General features: G+C 38.1%; 1 protein-coding gene across 5 annotated transcripts in view; it reads right to left on the bottom strand.

Moving 5' to 3' along the window:
* Positions 1-331: 331 nt before the first annotated feature.
* HYCC2 (hyccin PI4KA lipid kinase complex subunit 2) overlaps positions 332-25,498 on the bottom strand; it is a 61,197-nt gene continuing 36,030 nt past the window's right edge. For 3 of the 5 annotated variants that reach the window (XM_051623627.1, XM_051623625.1, XM_051623626.1), the window contains 8 exons: positions 24,965-25,045; positions 24,206-24,321; positions 21,675-21,770; positions 19,859-19,975; positions 19,085-19,172; positions 14,234-14,393; positions 12,877-13,044; positions 332-8,428 (listed from right to left, as the gene is read on the bottom strand). In XM_051623627.1, the coding sequence (XP_051479587.1) occupies positions 7,824-8,428; positions 12,877-13,044; positions 14,234-14,393; positions 19,085-19,172; positions 19,859-19,975; positions 21,675-21,770; positions 24,206-24,321; positions 24,965-25,045 (1,431 nt within the window). In that variant the 3' untranslated portion in view covers positions 332-7,823. The remainder of the gene's footprint in view (positions 8,429-12,876; positions 13,045-14,233; positions 14,394-19,084; positions 19,173-19,858; positions 19,976-21,674; positions 21,771-24,205; positions 24,322-24,964; positions 25,046-25,498) is intronic. The other 2 variants (XM_051623628.1, XM_051623629.1) reach the window with 2 other exon arrangements.

Here is a 25,498-nt window from a genome sequence, read left to right as displayed (position 1 = left end):
GAACGGGTTCACGCGCCAACGGGCGACTCCCCCACTCTTCCCTGAGCGAGAGCGGGCGGGCAGCGGACGCCGCCGCCGCGCCTTGACTGACCTGTGCCTCGGCCAATGGGCGACGCTCCTTTGCGCCCAGCCTCCCGCCGGCGGGAGCGGCGAGGGGCGGGACTTCCGCCGTGGTTGCCGTGGCGACGCGGAGCCGCCGCGAGCGCCGGAACCGCCCGCCCCGCCGCGGCCTTCTCGGGACAGCTCGTCAGGTGCAGCCTCGGCACAGGCAGCAGCGCCCAGGCAGCTGCTCGGGTTTGGTGTTTTGTTAAAGCAACTCACAACGTATTCATTTCTGTTCAGAAACAGCACAATATTTATTTAACATCTTTATATATTTATATATATATATAATTTTTTTTCTGCATTGCAGACTGTGTCGAGTTTTATACATCTCTATTTACAATGATTTAAAATAATTATATTTCATCTCTGGCAGGTATTTACAAAGTCAATAGTAACTACATTTCACATTTCAACAACAGTCAACAGCATTAACCAGCTCATTAAGACGGTTAAGATAATGGCTTACATGCACCAATAACATGATCTTCAATACGTGCCATCTTCAGGTCTAAGAAATAAGATTTTCCCTGGTCCCAGGGTGAAAGGACATCATACAGCAGTGGTCAGAGCTATTAAAAACCCATTTGTTTTAGTCCTTCACCAGTACCAACTCTTGAAGGCTGGGGTTCATACCAGCATGCAGGGCTATCCTGGTGAAGAGGGTCTCACGCTACCATCCCTGTCCTTTTGCCCACAAGAAATGGGATACTTGCTGCTTATGCTCCTTCTGTGACAGAGATAAGATTACACAATGGTAAAGTAGTAAAAATCCTCAGAAACCTTACTTCACAGAAACAAACCTGGCATGAGAGAAAAAAGTAAGAATATAATCGTATAACCCTTGCACAGTATTTCTTTTTGCTAGTAAAATCGATGGTGTATCCTGTATTCTTACAAGGACAAAAACAGATCAAAAGATTAATTGTAAAGTACAGGAATTACAAATTTTAAAAAATGCAGCATGGGGTACCTCACTTTAGTTGTTGGATTTATTGGATTTTTGTTGTGGTTTTTTTTTTTTTACTGCAAATAAAAGCTAGCATAGTAAATCTAAAATGTATTAAAGAGTATCTGATTTAATTATTTTAAACCTCTATTAGCTTTTTCCTGGAATTTTCAATATGGAAAAAAAATGTCAAATGACTCAAATTTCTTTCATCATATAGTATTTTTCCATAAATAACCAGCTATCAATATCCATCCCAAAAGTCCTTATTATCTGCAAGAAAACAGTAAGAAGTCTTGTTTCAAAGTCATCATTGAACACTGGAACACAAAAGCACAGAGACACACCTCAGTATCCATTAATACTTTGACAAGTTGGTTTATCCTGAGGGATTGTTAACTCACATCTACTGTATACTTGAAGCCACAAAGTTTTTACTACTTCCATTTTTCATAAATTTATGACATTAAAGTCTAGCACAAGAAGAACCGCCTGAACAGAAAGAACAGTGTCAAAAGCCATTATTTCTGTCACTCCCAAGTCCTCCTTATTTTAGAACAAAAAGTAAAAAGTTCCTTAATTTGTACTATTGTTTCTGTTTTGCGATCAGTTCTGGGGAGGATGAAGACACAGGATCCACTACCTATTTGTCAGAAGTTTCCATGCCAAAGCACGACAGAGTCACTTTACTGGGAAACACTCCTAATAAAAAAAAATCTCCCCTGACCATTTTACTCTCTAAAACCAAAAACACCTGTGTGAGTTATATATCACATTTTCATGAGTGATTAATCATCTTTTCAAGAGTCAAATTTTAATTTGCTCTAAATAGTCATATCAGAATACAAAGATACTCCATGCTAAATTGTTTATATCTCACCCACTGTAAAACACTGGGAACTCATAACCAAGTAACTGGTTAATAAAACTTGATCTCATCACTTTGTTCATCATGCACAAACTAAAATGTAGGGCAAGATTTTACTGTACAGTTTTACTATACATCTGTTCCCATCAATAGCTCCTCACAGGAATAGCTCAGTAATGTTTTACAACAGGAGAGACAACCTATGGAACTCTTATTAAATTAATTTGGTCCCTCAGATACTACCTTTGGTAAAGTCTGATGAACACAGTAAAAAAAAAAAAAACAACACACAAAACAGGGGAGAGGGGTCACCTAGAGAAAAATAAATTTAAAAACTGAAGCAAAAATGTGTTGGTTTGGTTTTTTTGTTTGCTTTGGTTTTGTTTGTGGATTGTTTTTTTTTTAATTGTTTTTTTTTTCATTAAATCTTGGATATAGACAAATAACATGGGATAGATTTTTGTTAAATCCATTTTTGGAAGCTGTAAGGTACCCTTAGACGTCTTACAGCTTGCTTCTGAACTTCCAGTGTTACAGGCCTTGACACTTGCCAAACTTACTAGGCAAGTTTATCTGAAATGGTTAGCTGTTATGTCCCAAAACCTTGTTCCAACATTTTTTTTATTTTAAATAACATTTCGTAATCACTATGTGCAAATCCTCATACACCTGTCTTGCAAAATCCACTTACTGCTTGTTTTCAGGAACTACTGACAAACCAAGTTGGTCACACCTCTCCATCATCTTCCACCACTGTGTTAAGAGGCAGGTGAGTATTCTGGTTCTTCAGCTGGTCATGACACACAAAATTGACGGACTGATACATGTATACACTAACAAAACACCCACATCATGATCTGTTACCCTGAATCACCTGCAGAAAGGCTTTTCATAGCAAAGGTTATCTGAGTGCCAGTGGGAAAACAAACTAAAAAATAATCAAAAGAAATTAAGGCCCATATGCTAGAAACAAACAGCATTTAAATATAAACTGAAGAAAATATAAAATATTGAACAGTTTTATATAAATCAAGAATGCAATGCAAGCACAGACGATCTGGCTTCTTTGCTTATCATGCTTAGAAAGTAGTGATATTTTGTAATTTTAGTCCTGCAATCATTCTAAACAAGAAATTAAAATAAATTTTTTAAAGGGGCATGTTTACTCTTCTGATGCAAACTATTCCTATGACGTAAATGGTTGTTACAAATAAGACCTGGCTAATGGCTGTAATGCAATATTGACCATGCCAAGGTAGCAATATCTTTGGCAATCAGAGAACTGCAGAATTTAAGGATGTGTTTATTAGTTACTAGCAGCAGAAATACCTTTTTGTTCTGTGTGCAGTACATACACTTCATTCAAACACATTCCATTATGTTTTCCACACCTCCTCCAGGATTGTGAGTAGAATATCTAGTCTGTACTAATTTATTTTTATAATTTTGCTCAATAAGTTATTTTTGGTTCTCAGTCTTCAAACCAATTTAAATTTTTTAAGCCAAGATAAAAAAAAATAATTCTGTTTTGTGACCAAAATTAAAATGCTGAACACTTAAAAGAGATAGCCATTGGTTCATCATAAAATAAGACAAGTTTAAAATCTTAGGTTAAAATATAGTCATAGCATAGAATTATCTATTCCAAAATTAATTTTTCAAAATATATGATTCTCTGAACATGTTATACATTAAATATTGAGGAAAATCTCCTGGAGCAAAAATTTTCCAAGAACACTAATAATCTTAAAGAAGTAACACAAACTAGACAGTACCCGGAGACAAAAAAGGGACAGAGTTGGGGTCATGTGACTACAGAGTAGCTTTACCACCATTACAGTGCAGATTTCCACCTTGATCTTGAAAAATTTGTTCATATTTACATACAGTATACACACAGTTGAGGAAATTGATTGTCAACACGTGACAAATGTATGTACCTAACCACACACAAGTAAACCTCACATGGTGAGAAAAAACCCTGTCCCAGTAAACTCCAGTATTCTTAAGTAGTGCAAATATATACTCTGTCAGAAAACATTTTCTTTCTCACTAGTGTGATGTTAAATCAGATAACTTTAATTATGTTAAAGCTAGCAGAAGTATGTTGGAAATGTTGTATTTAAGACCAACACACCTGCAAAGCACAAATACTAGAGCTAATGTTTACTGGCTGCAATGTGATGTTCAGCATTGCAGAATGAAGTATGCTGTTAAAAAAACTTTTTTTCCAAATTCACATCAGAAAGGGTGTTCAAATAAATCTGCATTTAATGGACAGTGACATACTAAGTCTCCAAATCAAAGCTGGAAAGATAATACAGCAATTTAAGCTGTCAACTTGAAACATTAATTTTATTCGTTATTTTTACTTAATCACTTAGCTGCCCACAGGATGAACAAATGGCTATTTGACCAAAAAGCTGCTCACAATAATCCCCTGAAAAGGATAGTTAGCAATCCCAATGCTTTGTGTTTTCTTAAAATTATAAAAGCACAAAAGAAATGAGCTGCAAAATGACAGCATATAGTGATGTGGTAAAAATTGTATCAACAAATAATTAATTTATCCCTACATATATATATACACACACACACACATCAAAATGTAGTACCCACACTTCCTCACCTAAGAAGCACATGTATGTGTCTAGATGTGCACATACACAGGGGGGGGGAAAAATTTAAAAAAACAGTGTTCTGCTTTTTGACCTTCTTTTATAATGCTGCAGTTGCAATGAAATACTGCAGAAATCTAAATTTAGTGCTTCAGGTAAAGTACCAAATGTTCTAAAACAAGACACAGCAGAGTGACTTCAGGGTAAAGAGATTTAAGTCTAAATATTTGCCAAAGGTGTCAGAAACTTTAAGTATTTTTTGTACTTCATTTAGTACTTCGCATATATGTTGAGAAAGACAGCAGTAATTCCCTCAACTCATACCCCAGACACTTCTGTTTCTGCCACGGTACTTTGAAGTGGAGTGGACTGAAGTACTGAACTTCGGTGTACGAAGCCTCGCTACGATCTTAACACACCTTGGCACAGTTTGAGACACATCTAGAAGCATTAATGGTAATCATGATACACAGCACTGGCAAAGCCTGTTACTACAGCTGGTTTGGAGACACTAGTGATGACTCATTTCGTAAGATAGATCTTGAACAGTGCTTGTCTGAAAAATGACAAAATAAGCTCCCACAACTGAAACATCGCACTAAAAGGGTAATTTTGAGAAGTTACAGATGTACCACATCAGCACCTAGCAAAAAATACTCCTTAAAAGGGATACATTTGAACTCTTTAAAAAGCCTTCCATGGGGTAAGTATATATACACAAGAAAAATCAAAATACGATTGATGAAATTATAACAAAAGGCACATCTTCAAAATGAGAACCATAAAAGTATCTTAAAAGGTAGTTTGACTGAAGTTTTAACAAATTTGAATTTATGCACATACATTTGACTTCCCCATCTTTCCTGAAATAGTTTAATAGTGCAGGAGTCCACACATAAGAGTTTTTAAAATAATTTTTAGAGGAAATTTTAAAATTTGGCCTGATGCCAATTTACATGTCCTGAAACTTCTGGATAACTGCTTATAATGCCAAATGTAGAAAGTAGAGGACCTTGCTAATGAACAATTCTACTTTTTAAAATACTAAAATTAAGCAATTATTAAAAAAAAAACCAACAGCTGACACTCCTGACCTTTTGTTTCCCAAAGATTCAAGCATATTATTTGGTCCTTTTCAATTCAGTGATGGTTCTTCAATAGAATTTCCTTTTTCACGGTTTCTACCATGAAAACATACACTGCATACTTTCAGCTATCACTTACCAATTGACTCCACTAGCAAAACTTTATTTTATAAAGTTTAACCATATACAGCTTTTGGCATTTTTACAGAAAATACCTTGTAGCTTAACCTCAGCTTTGTCTTAGTTCTACCTGTATGTGACTGATGGTCCTTAGAGATTAACTTCAATTTAGAAACTGTAAGGTTTTCTTTCTTCCTGATGATTCTATTTACTCTTTAACCAAATTTCTGCATCAGTCCTGAAGCCGATTAATTCACTTTACAAAATGTAAGATACAAAGACTAGAACAGCAAACTGACTCATCAAACTACAAAAAACCCTTCAAATATTTTAAATAATTTTAATGTAAATTTGAAAGAGGTCATATTTGAAACAAAGAGATTTAAAAGCAAAACAAAAACAAACAAAACAAAACCAACTACGAGAAATGCAACACCATGTCATGGTCCTGAATTTCTTAAAGACTATCATTACAAGATAGTCTGCTATTTATTAACTGCTTATATTTTTCCTTCACAGTTACAGAGAAACGAAAGCGCCCACATAAAGTTTGTAACTCTTTCCTGTGGGTTTACAATTTGTAAACTTCCAGGATACCATACATGACTTAAGCATAGAGGATGAACTTTCCCCCTTTTCCCTCTAACAATCCAAGAGATAGAGAGATGGAAAAATACAAACATTCTCTTGTGTAACCAGAAATGTGCTTCTAAGCAGTGCTCTCTAGCATAAGTACCAGCCAGTGCACCCACACCAAGGATATACATTCAATGGCATGAGTTCTGAATTTTCTATAGCAGGGCCAACCCACTAAAATAAGTTAAAGAAACCTCAATGGGTTATATACACCAAGGCAATGATCCTTCTGGGAAAAAAGGACTGTCAGTACCCCATTACACAAATGGTGTTTCTAGAAAAGCATTTCACATTGAAGCTTCAATATTTCTAACAAAATATTGTCTCTATCCCTGAGACAGCCCCTTAAGAGTATGGTCTGTCCAGACTGCAGGATTCTTCAAATGAATCCATGATTGAATTTAGGGACAATGAGAAAGCAGCTGAGAGGGGCACGGGGCGTCCAACAGCCATGTTACCATAGAAAGCAGCCTGAGAAATACTCTTTACCCGAATATGCCTTTCCATTCAATGATCAGCACCTCACAAGAACAACAACAAAAAACGGAGCAGAGCTAGCCATTAGTTCCTGGGAAAGTAGTGTTCCTCTCCCACTTACAAAGCAAATTGCTTTAACAGCACAGTGGTGTTGTGGGGAACGGCCCGCGACAGGTGTCTACATTAGTCTATATGCAGAATGACCCTGTGTCCTAGAGGAGAAGACATGTAACATCACATATGGCTACAACGCCATTAGAAGTGCATTGTAACCGACATTATCTACTTAGAATCCTCTCTCTGAGGTAAAACAACTTGATAATATGCATGTCTCAGTTGCTGAACATCAAAAGCTTCTGGGATGAGAGACCGGGGGCAGGCAAGAAAAAACTACCCTCTTTTTAATGAAAAAGTGCTGTAGGCAGCCAGGAGCAGCAATGACCATCCCCTCCCCAGAATTAATTGCACAGACTCAGAGAGGTCCAAAGTCACGCTAGAATCTCTGAGGCACTCCTGGTTCTGAGAAAGAAAAGTCATGATCCAGTAGTCTTTGCAGTACTGTAGACCGAGAAAACAAACCCGTTTCTATTTCTTAACAAAGCCAAAGCATCATCTCATAGGGATCACATTCACCATTTCTGCCAGTGTCTCCAGTCTCACAGTGTTGAAATGGGACTGATCAGCCTACGATGGATTGCACATCACCCAAGGAGGAAGGAAGGCATGGAAAAAGGCATACAGTACATTATATACTGCTTCACAACCATGTTTACAAGGTGGGGGAGAGGATGAAGGTGAGGGAAGAATTATTGCTGTTTCAGTAATACAGTATGATAGCTAAACCAAATCAAACAAGATCACAACAGTCAGTATTTTCACACTGTGGGATGATGGTTCATGTTTTGCCCAAGGGTGAACTTGCCTGGGAATTAAGGGGAAAGATGGAGTCCTAAGGAAGGGAGTAAAATTTACACCTGCGATATCAGCTGCATATTGAAACTTGGAGATCGAGACTGCTTGGTTAGGGGAGCTCCTGGAGAAAGGAGATCTTTACCTTCCCCACCTTGGCCTAGTCGGTCCTCTTGTAGGCTGATAGTCGAAAATCGATTGGTGTTGCCACTTGCTAGATTGGTAACACTCTCTGTACCAGCTCCAACACTGGAGCCTGCTTGACTGCCATTCACATAGTCAAATGATTTACTGGAGGAAGCACTGGCGGTCCTGATCAGGCTCAAACTGTTGGCTTTTGCCACCACCTGCCCAGCAGGCAGGCCTAGGTGCTTCTTAGTAGGTGTCATCTCAATTACATCTGTGTCAAGATCAGTGGATTGGTGCACGTACTGCTTCCAAGCTACAGAATCTCGAGGGCTCTCATTAGATATTACTGCAGAAGAGGTTTCTTTATCCTTTGCAGAACGCCCACTTGCTGCTTTCCTTAAGCTGCCTTTCTGGGATACAGATGATAGAGGTTTGGTCCCAACTGGCTGGCTGCTGAGGGAAGCTCCTGATGAAAATCCTTCATCAGCATCATTAAGGTTCAGAGATTCCTCTCTTCCATTTACACCTTCAGTATCTATAAAGAAAAGAGAAAATCAGAAAACATAGGAAGCATTCAAGTTACATGAAGACAAAGATACACACAGAATATCAAAATAAACCTCATTTGCTAACCTACCTGGATTCCACTTGCTTAAAAATTTCTGATTCTCAACCAATAACCTTCCTGTCCTATTTAGCAGGATAACGGAATCTAACAATAAGTACTCCCTGAGTTTAATTTGGCTTTCCTCTGCATCACTTTTATCAGAGTATCTCCCAAACATTGTCTATAAACAAGAAGAATTTGGCCCCAATTGGTTAATTTGCAGATACTAGCACCCTTTCTCCTCCTACATGTGGTTAAACATAAAATGAAATAAAATAGCCTTTCAGACTATTTTTATCCTATTTTGAGGCAAGATTTAAGCATGTTCAGAGTCTTTTCCAGTCAGAGTAAGTTCTGGTGAGTGCCTGATAAGCTTCAGAACTAGGCTACTTCCTAGGTGAGCAACCCCAATGCTCCAACAGAAGTGGAAGTCTTCTGTTGTGTGTAGCTGGCAATTCAGACAATCTGACTATACTTTCTGTTGGAGAATAACTTAATTCCTAGTTCTCTTTCCTCCAGAGTTCAACCCTCCCTGCATTTCTAGCAATCCTATATAGGTGCTTCCATACCATTTGCTTTATCTCAACACCTAGATTAAAAAAAAAACAAAAATCTTATTCCAGTCATTTTTCTAAGCTCCAGGTACTCAGAAGAGTGACTGTTTTAGTAGAAAACTGAACAGCATTCCAATTACAAAACTGAAAACGGAGCTTGAGGTTTTGCTTCACAGATCTCATTTCAATGGGAAAAAGCCATAAAGTTTAACCAGGTTAGCAAACAAGGTGATATTCAGGCTATAAGAATTTTGCTTTTCTTTATAAAAGCTGTGGACTCTGATTATTTGCAAGAAATCTGCAAAGCCTATGGATCTGTCCCAGCTAAAGCAACTATACTGCTCTACTGGCAGTTTGTTCAACCCAGATTGCTGAAACTTTGTGGAATGCGGAAAAAGTGGTGGCAAAGATGTAGGAGATTCTAACATTTGAGTGGAAGTTCATCCTTTCATGCTGATTGTTAGCAGAGAACTAAGGAATGTTTTATATTACAAGAAGAACAGATATATAACTTTCAGTGTTGTTGCCACCTCTGTGCAGCAGGAATATAGCCAGATCTGACTTCACACTGCTGAAGTGTCAGGCAAAAATAAAACTTGACAGGGAGGTTTTATTGTTCTGTTGTGAACTTATTTTCTGAAACTTTGCCTGTGTATCAGCTTAAAAAAGATGTTTAGCTATCTTCAAAACAGATCATTTTCAGGCCTCTCTCAGAACAATGCGAGGTTATTTTGTAGTTGTATATAGTTCTATTTGACTCATTAGTCTCCCAGAAGCAGAAAGGTAATATAGTTGATGTTAGTGCAGTCTTCCTTAGAAAAAGAAGCTTCTTGGGTTTCAAGGGCTATTATTAAAATAAAGGGTGTGTTACTTGCTTTAACTTCCTGTAACCATATTCAAAATAAACTTATTTTCTTACATTAAACATTCATATATTTTATTCACAATCCACCACATCTCCATTCCCTCCCAACCTGCCCACACAATCAGAGATGCTAATAAAAATATGACATAACCGGAACATACTGAAAGCAAGAGCACTTTTTCAATAAACCAACATTTATGTTTCTTTATATCATCAGGCAAAGCTGGATGACAGTGTGTTACAAGCAGCAATAGCAGCAGCTGAAGTTCCCCTCTCAAGCCCTTCTTATTCAAAAGAAAGATGTAACTTGCAAGAAGGTATCTCCAGGCAATACTGCTAAGCTTTTTATTATTACATGAACATGAGCTGTCTTCAAAGTTTACATTAAAGCATCAGGATGCCAAAACAGACATTCCTATTCAGGGACAGTGAAGCAGAAGAGTCACAGTAAAAGTGGCATTTTATTCACAGAATTTTAAGGCAAGACTGAGAGGGGTTGCTGCAAGCTTTTGGATACTGCAACTATACAAAGGCCCAGGCAGCTCAGCAGTGCTCAGAAATAAAGAAGATAGAGAAGACAACATGCAAAAGAATTTCTGTCTAGTCAGATCCATATTCCTACAGAAGTTCTTAGTGGGATTGAAGTAATTCAGCAAACATTCTTTTTCCAATACATGTAATTTTTTCTCTAAAAACTGCCCTTAGAAACAAAAAATATTTGAGTCCTTACATAATGTGTTTGAGGAAAAACACGATGAAGTCATAGAATCCTGTGTCAAGGCATAATGTTTGGCTTTCTTCACCAATAGAACAGTAAGACAATTAAAAAAGAAAACAAAACCTGAAAACCTACTCCTTCTAAACACTCTTCTACTGTAAGGTGAGAAGAGAAACACAGTGCAACCTGACAGAAATCATATAAATTGCACTATATTGTGCATTCCAGACTCTCACTGTTCCTTATCAGAGTAAGTCTGTCTCCAAAGTATTTGTTAATTATGCCTATACACAATTAATCATAAAGATGTAGATTCAGCATTGTCCAGTGACCCAAAATGTGCATATAACCACAGCTGCCACCACACAGAAGTGGAATACCTTGTAAGGCATTACTGAGTCATTCTTGAAATCTGCTTTTCTACTTTCTACTTTAAAACAGTGATCTAAAGAACGGGTATTTTACAGCTTTTAAAAGTGATTTTTATTCTGTTTATCCTTCCCATACCTGAAGGCTGAAAAGTAACTAGAACTACAGTCTCTCATTATATTGTTTGGTATGAAAATTATGAGAGGAAGTTTGCTAGCTGAAACTGCCTGTGAAATCAGCACCAGTAAAATAATAGACTAGTGTTTATACACACATAATTCTATACTGATAATCAAGCCAAACTCCACTTTTTGGCTTTCTCCCAGATGCTATCAACTGGCAGAATTCAGTTCACTCAAATATGCAACTATACATTGCTAAGGTTACAGAAGTAAAGGGTATTCAACCCCCTTCTGTTGAAATAAAGCACGTGGAACGATGCCTTATCTAACAACATGCCCAATTATATAGATGGCTTAAAGCAAATTCAGACCAGGAGGCCACATCGTTATTAACTTCTTTTCCACTTCCTGTCTCTCCGAACAGATTCTCTGCAGTTGAGGACTGCTCCATACCCCTTCAGGTCATGCACATGCAAAGTTTAGTAAAATGGAGTAAGACCAACTGAACAAGAGAATTTAGGAGAAGACAGGACTCATTTACTGAGCATGCTCAAATTCACTGCACCAAGAAGTAGATTATAAACCTGCACTAAACATGTTTACACAACTATCTTCTACAGAAGCATGATGTCTTAATCAATGTTTGATACTGACTCTACTTAAGGGTAAGGATTCTATGATAACACTACATTAAGTATCCAAATTCTCCAGATTATTGTTCCCAGAATTAAAAACATAAAACCTATGTAGCTCATATCCAAATGTGCAGATAAATGCTTAGAGACTGGAAATACCAAATGACAGAAAAAGAAGATTTGAAAATACATTTAGCTAAACTTGCAAGAAATTAATTCTAACTTCTGAGAATAAATCATTATTCAAATTCCAGTATTTAAAACCAGGTCTTTTACGAAGAAAAGATGTGAAAATTAATAGATTAACTTCACTAAACTAAATTTCAACCAGCTACTCTATCTGCTGTTCTTGGCTGCAGGGCAGACATACAAATGCCTAAAGCATTTCTGTAGACAGCATGACCAAGAAAGAAAGCAGTAATTGTTTCTAAAGTCTTAAGAAATATGACAACCTGACTTCTTCCTGAGAACACAAGCACTCTTTTGGTACTTGTCTTTAGAGCAGTCAGGTCATTCATGTAAACAAGATGTACATGTACAGATTTTCAATTAAAAGGATGACATATGCAGTTGTATGTGTCTTAGATAGGCTTGACTTCTAGCGGGAACAGGAAACTTTGTTCTTGGAAGTTTAAAAACTGCACATTAACAAGACATCACTGTAACAAAGCTGTAGCCAAATCCATTTTTACCCTGTACTGTCTACTTTTCAGGACTAGATTCATGTTCATCTGGTGCATTTTTTTCCTTCTGATTATTAGATTAAACATGCTCAGTAATAGACAGTTTCCAAGCAATCCCAAAGCTCTTGGCTATTACCCCTGTCTTTTTTTAATTTTTTTTTTATTTTTTTTTTCTTTTTTTTTTTGCCATGCCAAGCAGTCTTTCACCACACAGATGCAAGCCTCAGGCCAGCCCACGTGATAACAAAAGGTAGTATCTGACCTGATGTTAGGTATATAGGGGATGCGTGTATTGCAAAGAGAAGCTAATACACCCTGGGATAGCGGAAACACACGCTAGAATGGAAAGAAGTTCTGCTTGGGGATAGGGAGCCAGGATCCTCCTCCAGCAACTGCCTCACTGACTTCTGCCTCCTCATCTCTGTCCTACCCTCTGTTGTGGCTGCTGCCAAGGTGGGCTCCAGGAAGCCATGCTCAGGGGTCTTGCGCATCAGCACCTCCCCCTCTTGCTCACGTTTGATCCCTAGGTCTGTGGAGCCGTGTTGGATCGGTGAGCCAGGTATGCTTGAGTCAGCCTCGTTTGAGAAGTCAAAGCCATCTGGGATTCAACATATAACATTTTAGTGCTCTTCTATTTATTTCTTTCTTGGCATTTCAACCCAGGCAGGGAAAATAGAAAATTAATGCAGACATGGAACAAACACAAAACACTACCCATAGTTAGTTAAAAGTTGTAATAACATCCACAGAAAGGTACAGGTGGGCTATACTGTAGACCAGACACTAGCAAATTAATAAAATGGCAACTACAGTGAAGACAAGCACAATCCAGAATCCTGAAAACAGAAGACAGCTACTTCTCCTGGACATCCTGATTCAGCTTAAGACCAGAGGTCATAAAATCCTTTTGCTGAGACAGAAGGGAAAAAAAACAAAACAAAACAAAAAAACAAACAGGAAAGTACATAGTCCTTGCTTTCCAACTCTTGTACCGTCAGTTTATTTTTAGGTTATTCTACTTTTTACCTTCAGCCACTTATGCAACTTTCTTAAATCAATGTTTTATACATGCAGCGACAAAGCTTTATGACAAAGTGATTTCAAAGCAAGCTTTTTGCTTCACCTATACTGGAGATGTCATCATATCAAGGTAAATACTACTTTTTTTTTTTTACTTCATACAGTCAAGAATACTTCCGTATGACGTATGTACTCGCTGAGGAAAGATAAGGACTAATTCTAAGCTATCCAAAGCTATTTTATGACAGGGGCCCTGTCTAAATTGTGCCATATGATGGCAGGAATGGAATGCTCAGCTCTTCCCTCTGCCACTGCCTGAAGTAGCTTTAGGTAGCTGGAACCCTATCAAAGTCTGGATAATTTATTCCATGAGCTATTTAAGACGGGAGGAAGTTGAGTATTATTGTGGATTAAAGAGAAAATTCAAATTCTAAGACAAATTCTATCCCTACAATTTTATCCTGCGTTACATGGAGAAAAAAAGATGTCTTACTGAACCTTCTCCAGCTTCTCCATTTTCTCACCTACCTCATGGGTTATCACCAAATCAAAAACAAAACAAACACCCAAATGTTCATGTTCATGCAGTGCTCTGAAGATGTGAAATACTATAACACTGTTACGGAGTATTACTTTTCCAAAACAAATGAACAGAAAACCCCAACTAATCGTTGTGCAAACATTCAAAAACTCAGAAGCCAGATTACAGTGGTGATGATGAGTACTACAGCACACTACAGTATTTGCTCTTGGCTGAGAAAGCTCACCTTCCCTCCTCCAGCGGTGTCGACGGATAGAAGCTGTTGTAATGGCAGTCCGGGAAATCCTCGGCACTGTCGGGGTAACTTCTACTTTCAGTACCTTCTGGCCGTCCTGGGATGCGTCAGGAGCATCAAAGGGCAGCGAGTTCTTCATGGCATTTGCAACCTAAGATGAAAGTAAAACACCGTACTACTACTTGGTTGCACTAATGGCAATTTCAGATCTCTTGCTGGATACAGAAAGGGAAACAATCAAGAGTTGTTAATTACATCTGTTCCATCCGGATGGACAGCCCCATCCCTGAGATTCACAGTTGATAACTATGTTGAAAAGCTCATCACGAACCTATTCCCAAAAACATTGCTTAATTTTTTCAATTTTGTGAGGTAATTTATTTCATTCTACTTTGCCACCTGTAACAACCTACACAGGAAGGTCTTGATTCAAAAGAGACTACAAAATGACAAGGAAAATACAATTTATGTTTTATTACAAGAATGTCATAAAACTAAGCCACAGGACAAGACAATGTAAACAGCATATGGCCTTATGCGTGGGGGAGGCAGGGCCAGTTCCTCCCCTGCCCAAAAAAACCCACCCAAAAAACCTAACCAAAGGAATGAGATTGCAAGTACTTGCAAGATTCAAAGTAAATAATAATTAAAAAAACATTCACAACCTAAGATATGAGCATCCAGTAATTTTCTAATTTTTTTTTGCAATAGCTTATTATAAAGTCAGAAGTTTTGTTTTGCAGCTCTAAGGAGAACAAGTGACCTCTTTTGGCATTTATAGTTTAACTGCTTCTTTAAATTTCCCATCAAATACATTTGTGCAACCAGAGGTTTACCTGAAAAAAAATTTTAAAAACAACTTTCAGTTCATGCTCTGTAGTTCACAAGTAAATTGTTCAAAAAGTGAATTTGTGTACCAGCTTTTGAAAAGTAACCTGAGCCTCTACAGCATGTGCCAATACTCACCAATAACAAAGTTGCTGTACACAAAACGTGTTTCAAAACTTTAAAAAACTGAACACCTTGAACCTTGATTTTCCAAAATCTTACTGACTTTAAACAACCAGCAATAAAAAAATATTAAACATATTTTAAACTTAACATCTCAACTTTGTTCATAAATGTCTTATATTTCACAGACATGCCTTCCCACATGCTCTTTATTCCCCCTTTAGTGAGAACAGTAGATAAAGAGGGTCAGAGACATCTACACTTAAAATTAAAAAAATAATATAAATATGGAAAATAATGTAACTTGATAATCTCTATAAGATCCTACCTAGCAACCGTTCCCACTATAATTTGGGTAGGCTATTCTTTCCACTACAATTTAAAGAAGGATTATAAAAAGCAATTTTATATTGCCTCCTAATGGATTTTCTTTGGTATCACAAAATAAATAAATAAATTGGATTTTGCAACATGAGAGAGCAGAGTCTACAATACAGGAAAAGAAACACATTTACTTCAATACACATGGTCTGCACGTCCTGAATCCATGTAGTCTACTTGTTAGCTCAAGGCAAAGGCCTATAAACCCTGTTTTAAGACACAGATAGATAATAAAAGCCACAGATCCCAGGATAGTAACTAAAACAGACTTCACTTCCTGGGGGCTGGAATGGCTTCCATATAGTTGATCCTGATTTCCAGCTGCTGTTTTGATCCTGTAACTCCCCATTAAACATATCTCAGCTGCCTTCTTGATCACTGGCACCATCACAGAAATGCTCCTTAATATTCTGCCTTCCACTTGTCCAACGATTCACCCTTTACTAGCCAATTCTCTCAGCCTTAACACTTGCTTGTGAACTGCTCTCCTATTCACACATAGGCCTTTTTCCATGCCATCCTCTCAAAATGGTACAAACTGCATTCATCTTATCCCTGATCAAACTGAAGACTTCACAAAATCATTTCTGCTGCACTGAACTCAAGCAGATCAAGTTCAAGAGTATAAATGGTTTGCCTCCACATCCTCTACTCAGTGGAGTTGTGCCCTCTTTTGTATAGGTACCCTTCTCAGTATACAGGATTAAAACCTAAAAATTAGTAGCAAGAGGCTTCTGCAATAGTAGCAGAAAAGTGACAGAGCACTTCTGCTTGCCAAACCTTTCAACAGCTGGCCCTTTCTAACAACATACATTGTACGTCTAGGGACAGAGAACGATATGGAGATAAAAAGCAATGCCACAGTAAAACTTTGAAACAATTTGAACAACCAGTTTGAATGAGTCACAGTCCTTCTTTAACAGAAAAAAAAACAAAACAAACCACCAAAAAAACCACAACCCCAAAACTGTGAGCCTTCAGGATGAAAAAAAAAAAACACCAAACTTGTTCACTATGCCTCATCAAGCCCTGAAAGACAGGAAAACAACCAGCACCATTTAGACTTGGCAAGCCAAGACTGCAACTGCTGATGACAAAGCAGGACTGATTTCAGGTCAGACATCCAATCCACTCTTGCCTACCAGAAAAGAGCTCTAATGAAAAGAACATCCAACAAAAGTAGTTAAGTACATCCATAAAACAAACTGGATAAAGCTGCTTTTGCAATAGGGACTTGCTGATCCATGCTTCTTGTGTACCAGACTAACAAGGCCTGTGCGTCTCTGAACAGAAGACAGTGACTTCCATCTGGAACAAGCTCAGAACTCACTTGTGTTCAGAGAAATAGACTGACTGGAACTGAGGTACTTCCAAGGTCCAGACTAGCTTAGCAGTAATGTTGAGTCTTGGCAATTAGTTTCCCTCTAGAAACTCCCAGTTTTCATGACTATGAAACCAATTCCCTGTACTTGGCCAGTGAGACACTTCCCTTTTCCCAGAAAAAAAGCCTTTCCCTTGTATTACTTCCTGCTCTTTCCAGTACAGTCTTTGGCTACCAGGACTGCTTCTACATCACAGATACTTCATAACTTTCTGATGCTGCTACTTCAGCTACTTTCCATGCTCCCCCCTTTCCTTCCAAGTCCACAGGCAAGATAAACATATTTAAATTGAACCAAAGATCTACTATATTGTAATAAAGTATTCCTCCAAGAGACATACCCAAACACAGGGACTGTGATGTTTCTTATCCAATGATGACTGATGGTACTCCCATAATATACAAAATAGCTTTGAGTACAGATGTTTTAAAATAATCCCAACATGGGGATTTGCCTGAATATTAATTGGAATTCAAAATATTTGCCACTGCTAGGAAATCCTAGGTAGAGGCTGAACTTGAAACTTCTTTGGGATGCCACAGAGATTATATTTTATTTGGTGTCAGTAGTTTTAATGTTAAAATACAAAATACATCTCCTGGAGAATGCAACAAGGTGAGAAGACTCCACCCTTCAAAAAAGTCAAATTGCTAGAATCATAGGAATGCAGGCCATAGATTAAAGAAACTATCAGTTTTATAAAACAGCTTTTTCAAAACTGCAGTAAAACAAGATAGGAAGCAAGGCAATGACCAGAGTATTAAGAACACCCTACAGATGTGCCTGCATGCACGTGCATGAAAAGCCTTGTAATGAGAAGCGGGAAAAACTGGTAATGTCATGATGTCACCAACATTAGACAATGGGACAGAGGCAATAGTAGCTTTGGAAAAAAACAAAGACATTCTAGAAAATTCTTAAAAGAGGTAATCTCTAAGGACAAATTGATTAAAAATTAACAAAGAGAGTTGAAATTTGTCATATGACCAACTGAATTAAGTTCCAGATCCTCCCACACATCTTTTAAATATAGTAGTTTGACAGGATGGCCCAATTCAGCAGGCTCAGTATTTAATTTAAAACGTTCAATCTGATGGAGCAATGAGTCAGGAACCAACTATTATAATAATTCAGTGGATACCCAGCATTTAAAATGTGGCAGTGCCAGAAAGCCTGCTGATAAATTTTACAGCCAATATTAATTCATCAAGAGAATAATTTCACATACTTTATTGCAGAAGAGAGGAATATCCAATTGGCACATAAGATTTTTCCCAATCCACTCCTTTTTAGTTATGTAAAAAGCAGTAAAATTCTACTGCTGTTAGTTCAGAGGAGCCCTAAAGGCTTCTAGCCACAATTCTGATGCAGAAACTGAGACAACAGTCTACTTTACTTTATTCTCCTTAATTTTTCCTCTTATTTTGATCCTCATTCCTGTATGTGACAAAAATAAAGCTTCTCAATTCCTCCTCATCCTTCAGTCACATCCACCTGCATCCAGCCCAGTTTTACCACTTTCTCAATTTCATTTCTCTGTTTTTATGATCAGAGCAGCAAGTATAGTGGAAAATAAGAAAAACCGACAAAGCCACCCAATTAGAAGAACTCCTTTGTATTGCTGCTCCTCCAAAGAAGATAAAGATCTGTGTGACTTTGATCAATCAAAATCTGACATTGACTCTGGAGATGATTCTGCTTTTCACTTTCAGATCTATCCTGCTGTTGCTTTCCCTACTGTGTTATCAGTTAAATCATACAGGTCTAAAAGCAAAGAAAACACCTTTTTTGCAGCCCGTGTCTTATGACATATGACCATATGGTTAAACATCTTCAATTACTCATCAGTAGCTTATGCCAAAAGAACAGAAACATTTTGATCCAACTGAAATACATTAGAAAATGCTAGCTTTCAGCATCAATGAATCCTAAGAGATCTCAACAACCTAGCTTAATATTCAAGCAGAAAAAGCATGGTATAAATATCTTGAAAACAGCAGCTGTTAACAATCACTTGCATTTGGAAGTGCAATAAATGGCCACAAATGCTTTCATTACCAGTCCACTTCAGAAACACATCCGCACCCCTCTTAACCAAGCTCATAAATTGCAAAGGATTGCTTCTTACCAGCAGAGGCTGTGAGTAGAGTTCAAGCTGTGCTCTATAAATTATGTCTTCCAATACTTCCTGGCCAAGATCCCACTGACCATTGTATCTAAAAAGTAAAGAAATATTTATTTTTCATATCTTATGAACTCAAACTTGTATTTTTTCTGCCCAAATTCAGGTCTTCAATTCTTTGCTTATGTATGAAGTTCAAATATATGTACACTCCAGCCACTTCATTTCTTCTAAAAGTATAAACAAAGCATTTTTTTATTAATCTTGTTGGTATACCAAAAAAGCTGCTCCCTGTCACCTCCAAGCAAGACAAAGTGGATGCCATAATCAGGCTAAACTTTAAAAATAATAATAAAAAAATAAAATAGGGTCCAGATGTAAAGGTTAACACTACTTAGCAGAATAGAATTTTCATCAGAAATTGATTTTTGCTACCTCAGAATCTACTGACATTCATGAAGTCCGCATCTCATCCAGTTATCTTGGCATCCAAGCTTGTTAAGGTATGTGGTGGCAGTGGAAACGTGGGAAAAGATGAAGCCAGAAGCTCAATTCTCTACAGCACTTACTGCTGGCCCTTCATCATCTAATTCAATGCTGACAAAGATATTTTAAATTTATCAGTTGGCGGAGTGAGGAAGTAAGAGGAAAGACACTAAATGAGTTATAAACTTGTGTTCTGAGTGTAACTTTTTTTCAATCACAAACCAACTAGCATTTATATTTTAATTTATGTAAACCCAGACATTTCCCTTTATACAAAATAATTCATCCACTTACATGGCATAATAGACACCTGTGAGCAGCTGTACCATGAAGTCAGGGTCTAACACCACCCTACCACAGGGCTCTTTCCAGCGTTTCTCATGCTGCCGTGGAAATCCACTCACACACAGCCTTAAAAAAAAAATAACATTGCAAGAAAATGTTAACCTCACAGAGACTACAAACATCTTTATATTTTGAAAAATCAACTTTCAAAGTTAACCAAAATCTCTGTGATACAAGTACACACCATAGAACTTATGTTGCTCTCCCAACCATTAAGTTTTACAACAGTGGCTTGCCAATAATCCAGTGTTATTCCCATATAGCCATTTACTCCGTTTTCTTGAAATCATAACCAGCTTCTAAAGAATGAGGGTGGCAAGATTTCTTGACTGCAAGACACCAAGTAGCAGCCTCTCCCACAAAATTCACTAACTGAAACCACCTTTCTTTAAAAGAAACATTTCAGTAGTATACAAGAGAAATTAAGTCATCTCCTCTCTAATGTATGATGACAGCATGCGCTCACCTTTTAACTAAAGTCAGACAATGCAGATTCTGTATTCTTGATATCGGCTCTCAGATGCCTTAAAAAAAGTTTCCGACCCTTGAAAATGGGCCTGCCTTCCCATAAACTGCATAGCATTCAATTTCCATAAAAAACCAGAATGATTTATTAATAACTTAAATATCTGAATCTTCATAATGGAAGCAATACATGGCCAGTAATACATACTAACTGCTGCACTGTTTCAAAACCAAAAAAACCCTCTAGCCTAAAAAAGGTTGTATTTCTTCCCTACCCAAAGAACAGGTCTAATGTAGAAAAATTCCAACATATTTGGCAAATTTAGCATAGCCACAACTCAAGTGAAGATGACAGAAGCATACCAAGTATTAACCCATTCCCATTAAAAAAAAAAAAAAAAAAAAAAAAAATCACAGGAAAGAAAATAGGCTCTGATCTTAAACACGTGTGTGTTACAACAGAATAATGTTAGGAACTAGTCTGATCCTTCTTTGCTACGTAACTGAATTGCATATAATGCTTTTCTTTCACAGCAGTATGGTGTCGAAGCAAAAAAGCTGTATCAAAAACATGTAAAGAGGTCCTTCTGTTTGGAGGTAACAGGAAAGATAATTTATCTAACTTTGGACAAAAATGCTGGTGAAAACAGGTGTATGGAAATATCAAATATTCTTGAGATTTTTCAGAACAAAAAGCAGGGATCTTTTCCAACCAGACACTTCTGAGGCTATTCAAGTAGAAGGTTATAAAAGGGCATGCGTAAGAGTTTCAGAAATCACAGTACTGAATTCTCCAGAAAGTGGGATGTTATTAACACGGAAAAAAAGAAATGAAGAAAAAAAACAACCCAAACCACAGAAAAACGCAAACAAGCCACTAAAACCCAGAAGATTTTGCAAGTACTTCATATAAAACATCCTCAGAAGCAAGAAATTAATATTTGGAATTAGAGGAAGCTGGTGGTATTCCTCACAGGATTTTTAAACTGACCATACTAAAAAATGTTTGAAAGATACAGAAATCCAAAGCATGCAAATTAGTTTGGGTAGCTTCAAATAATTTCTGCCCAAAATTGCTTTTTGAATCTTTCTTTCCAGGTAACAGAAAGTTATATAACTACAATGAAAGCCTATGCAGCACAAAGCTCATCTGTGTGCTTTATCTGCACTCAAGCGCAGCTTCAAGTTTCCAATTCAGTTGCACAGCTGACCGAAAGTTATTAAACATAACAAGTACATTAATGGAGTAACAGAAGTCTAGATGTACCCTGCAAAACTATTTCAAAATCAAGTGTCTCACCTGGAACCCATCCTACAAAGTGACTGGTAAGAAGAGGCAGGCATATAGACAATAGCAGAATTGTAGCACAGCATAAGAAAGCTCAGCACCTCAAACCTGAAAAGAGACAAGAGCAAAATCTTGCATGGTTTAAATTCATAGAATCATAGAATGGTTAAGGTTGGAAGGGACCTTAAAGATCATCAGGATCCAACCTCTCTGCTATGAGCAGGAACAATTCACACTTGACCAGGTTGCAGAAAGCCTCATCTAACCTGGCCCTGAACACCTCCAGGGAGGGGGCATCCTCAACCTCCCTAGGCAACCTATTCCAACACCTTACTACCCTTACAGTGAAGAACTTCTTCCTGATGTCTAACTAAATCTCCCGTCTTTCAGTTTAAAACCATTACCTCTTGTCCTGTCACCAGTCTCTGGTGAAAAGCCCCTCCCCAGCTCTCCTGTAGGCCCCTTCAGGTACTGAAGGCCGCTGTAAGGTCTCCCCAGAGCCTTCCCTTCTCTAGGCTGAACAGCCCCAACTCTCTCAGCCTGTCTTCATAGCAGAGGTCCTCCAGCCCTTTGATCATCTTCATGGCCCTTCTCTGGACCCTTTCCAACAGCTCCAAGCCTTTCCTGTGCTGAGGACTCCAGAGCTGTACACAGTATTCCAGGTGGGGTCTCACCAGAGCAGAGCAGAGGGGCAGAATCATCTCCCTGGCCCTGCTGGCCACACTGCTTTTGATGCAGCCCAGGACACAACTGGCTCTCTGGGATGCAAGCGCACACTGGTGGTTCATGTCAAGCTTCTCACCTTTTACCACCCCCAAGCCCTTTTCCCTGGAACTGCTCTCTAGCCATTCTTCCCCCAGCCTGTATTTGCGCCTGGGGTTGTGCTGACCCAGGTGCAGGACCTTGCACTTGGCCTTGTTGAACTTCATGAGGTTGGCATTAGCCCACCTCTCCAGCCCGCCAGGGTCCTTCTGGATGGCATCCCTTCCCTCTAGGGTGTCAACCACACTGCACAGCTTGGTATTGTCAGCAAACCTGCTGAGGATACACTCAATCTCACTATCCATGTCCCCAACAAATAATGTTAAACAGCAATGGTCCCAGTACTGACCCCTGAGGAACAACACTTGTCACTTTCCTCCACTTGGACACGGAGTCATTGACCACAACATTGGCCACCAGCCATTCATTTATCCACCAACTGGTCCATCTGTCAAATCCATGTCTTGTCAGTTTGCAGACCAGGATGTCATGTGGGACAGTGTCAAATGCTTTGCACAAATCCAAGTAGATTATATCAGTTGCTCTGCCACTATCCATCATTTCTGGAGCCTTGTTGTAGAAGGCCACAAATTGGTCAGGCACGATTTACGCTTAGTGAAGCCATGTTGGCTGTCACCAATCGTCCTTATTTTCCACGTGCCTTAGCAAATTTTCCTGGACGAACAGCATCCGCCAGCTCCCTAAGGACCTCTGGATGGATCTCATCAGGTGCCATAAACTTGTATACCTTCAGGTTCTTTAGGTGGTTATGAACCTATTCTTCTCCTACAGCAAGGGGTACTTCATTCTCCCAGTCCCTGCTTTCACCTGCTGTGGCCTTTGTGATAAGGTTGGAGAACTTGTCAGAGAAGACTGATGCAAAGGAGTCATTAAGAACCTCAGCCTTCTGAATATCCTGTGTAGTGAGATCTCCTGTTTCCTTCAGCAATGGGCCAACATTTTCCCTGGTTGTCCTTTTTTCCCTGATATACCTATATAAGCTTTTCTTATTCTTCTTTGCATTCCTGGCAAGATTTATTTCTGAGATTTGAATATTTTATCAGAATTTAACACCAAAATTCTACAACTCAGTTTGAAAAAAATACCCCACATGAAAAAGTGTCAGAACACACAAATCCTGAAATCCTCTTCTGTTATAATTCACTGACTTGAAACAGGCTATGAACATTTCAGTATTAAACACCTAAAATTATCATTACTGAAAGCCATTAACATACACAGGAACTGGGGAGCAAATCGTATATGGCACAGTACTTGTACAAAGTTATAGAACTCAACAGGTCTGCTATACATTCAAATTATTTTATCAGTTTTCCCAAAGATGACTTTAGACACAGGTAAAGCTGGCAAGTCACTAGAACAGCAGGGCAATTTCTCTCATGTCTAGTTCTGTCTATCCACGCAGCTTCATTCCCATTTTCCTGTGGAAAAAGCCATCACAGCCTCAGAGTCAAAGCTGAATTTTATTACACTTCCAGGAAAATTTGAGTTGACAGGCATAGACACATAGGTTTTCCTGACAGACACAGAAATGACAGAAAAATTACTCTCTTTTAAATTAACTAATAGAAGAACATTCAAAATTGGAACAAACAGCAAAACCACTATACCTCAAGATCACCAAGACTGTTCTCTAGATTTATTTCCAAGCACTTAACACTGACAAAGGAAGGAACACATAACATATTTGGTCTTAAAATGTTTAAGGACTTGTTGTCTGCCTAGTGAAACACCTCTAATGTTAGAATACATCCACCTACCTGTTCTGTGCTGTGAAGGTTTCTCTTTGAGGATGAAGATCACTATAAACTACCCTGATGAGATCATGCTGACATAGAGCTCCTTCTGTTAAAGCCATGGATCCAATAGTGGAGGGCTAGAAATAGGCAGTGGGAAAAGGAAGGAAGGAGGCAGGAGTATTAAGTCATAATTAAAAGGTTCTGAAAAGCATTAGTACTCCTAACCACCCAAGCCAAAAGACACACTTATCTCATGATCTGTAAAAATGAAGATTATTCCAGAATACAGTAACTCTAAAAACACTACCCCACTTCATTATTATAAACAGTTTCACACTTAAGAGCAATAGAGCAGGTGACAGCAATTTTCAACTTTGATTCTTACATATCCATTTATATTAAGTTTGTCCTGATAGCATAGACCTTTCATGCAGCTACAGTAGATAAGAAAAAACATGATTCCAAGTTCAAATTGTTTTAAGGAGTAGTTAGAAGAAGGAAGACTACTTTTATACTAACACATAAGAGGCAAGAAAACACAGTTGCAGGTACAATAGAACTAACCTCTGTTCAAAATGGGCACTGTCAGCAAAGATTTTTCAACATTTGCACTCCTTTTCTTCTACTAATGCCATTGAATTTGATTACACTAATTGCAAGCTACTGACATTGAAAACTTACTGCAACAAGATGCATCTAAAATGACCTGTTGTATCAAATGGATCCAGTTTTCATTTCTCTAATAGATCCAATTCTAATTTACCACAGTAGGTCTCTTACCTCATGATATATTGAGGGTTTAGATAATGAAGGGATGGTGAAAGACAAAACTTTGTTGTTTCCATCTTTGTCAGCAATTTCCTGCATTAAAAAACAAAACCAAAACCAAAAAGGAGACAGCAGATAGGACTTGGAATAATTTTCAACTCTTAAAAGGCATTTAACAAACAAAAAGTTAGATATCCTGATCTCATAAATACTATTAGCACCTCAAAGACTCTGTGCATTTCCAGAATATTAGCAAATTTACATATACATATTTAAAAAGCAGGAAAGACCTCTACCACAGACTCTCCTGCAGACTCAGTCCACAACTCTTACAAACAACCAGCACTGGCTCCTTGATCAGTGTGACTTCATCAAAATCAAAAAGAACACAAAGCCTTTATAGCCCACCTTTACATTATGATGTTTATTTATAATAGAATTGCACAATGGAGCAAGGTGAAACTTTAAGTCCAAAAGATCCAGACACATGAGGGCAGATGAGTCACTTGCTGACAACGGAGTGTATAGAATCACAGAACTATTCAG

Source organism: Apus apus, chromosome 6, assembly GCF_020740795.1.
Source record: "Apus apus isolate bApuApu2 chromosome 6, bApuApu2.pri.cur, whole genome shotgun sequence".
NCBI classification, from domain to species: Eukaryota; Metazoa; Chordata; class Aves; order Apodiformes; family Apodidae; genus Apus; species Apus apus.
This window is presented reverse-complemented; position numbering and strand designations above follow the sequence as displayed.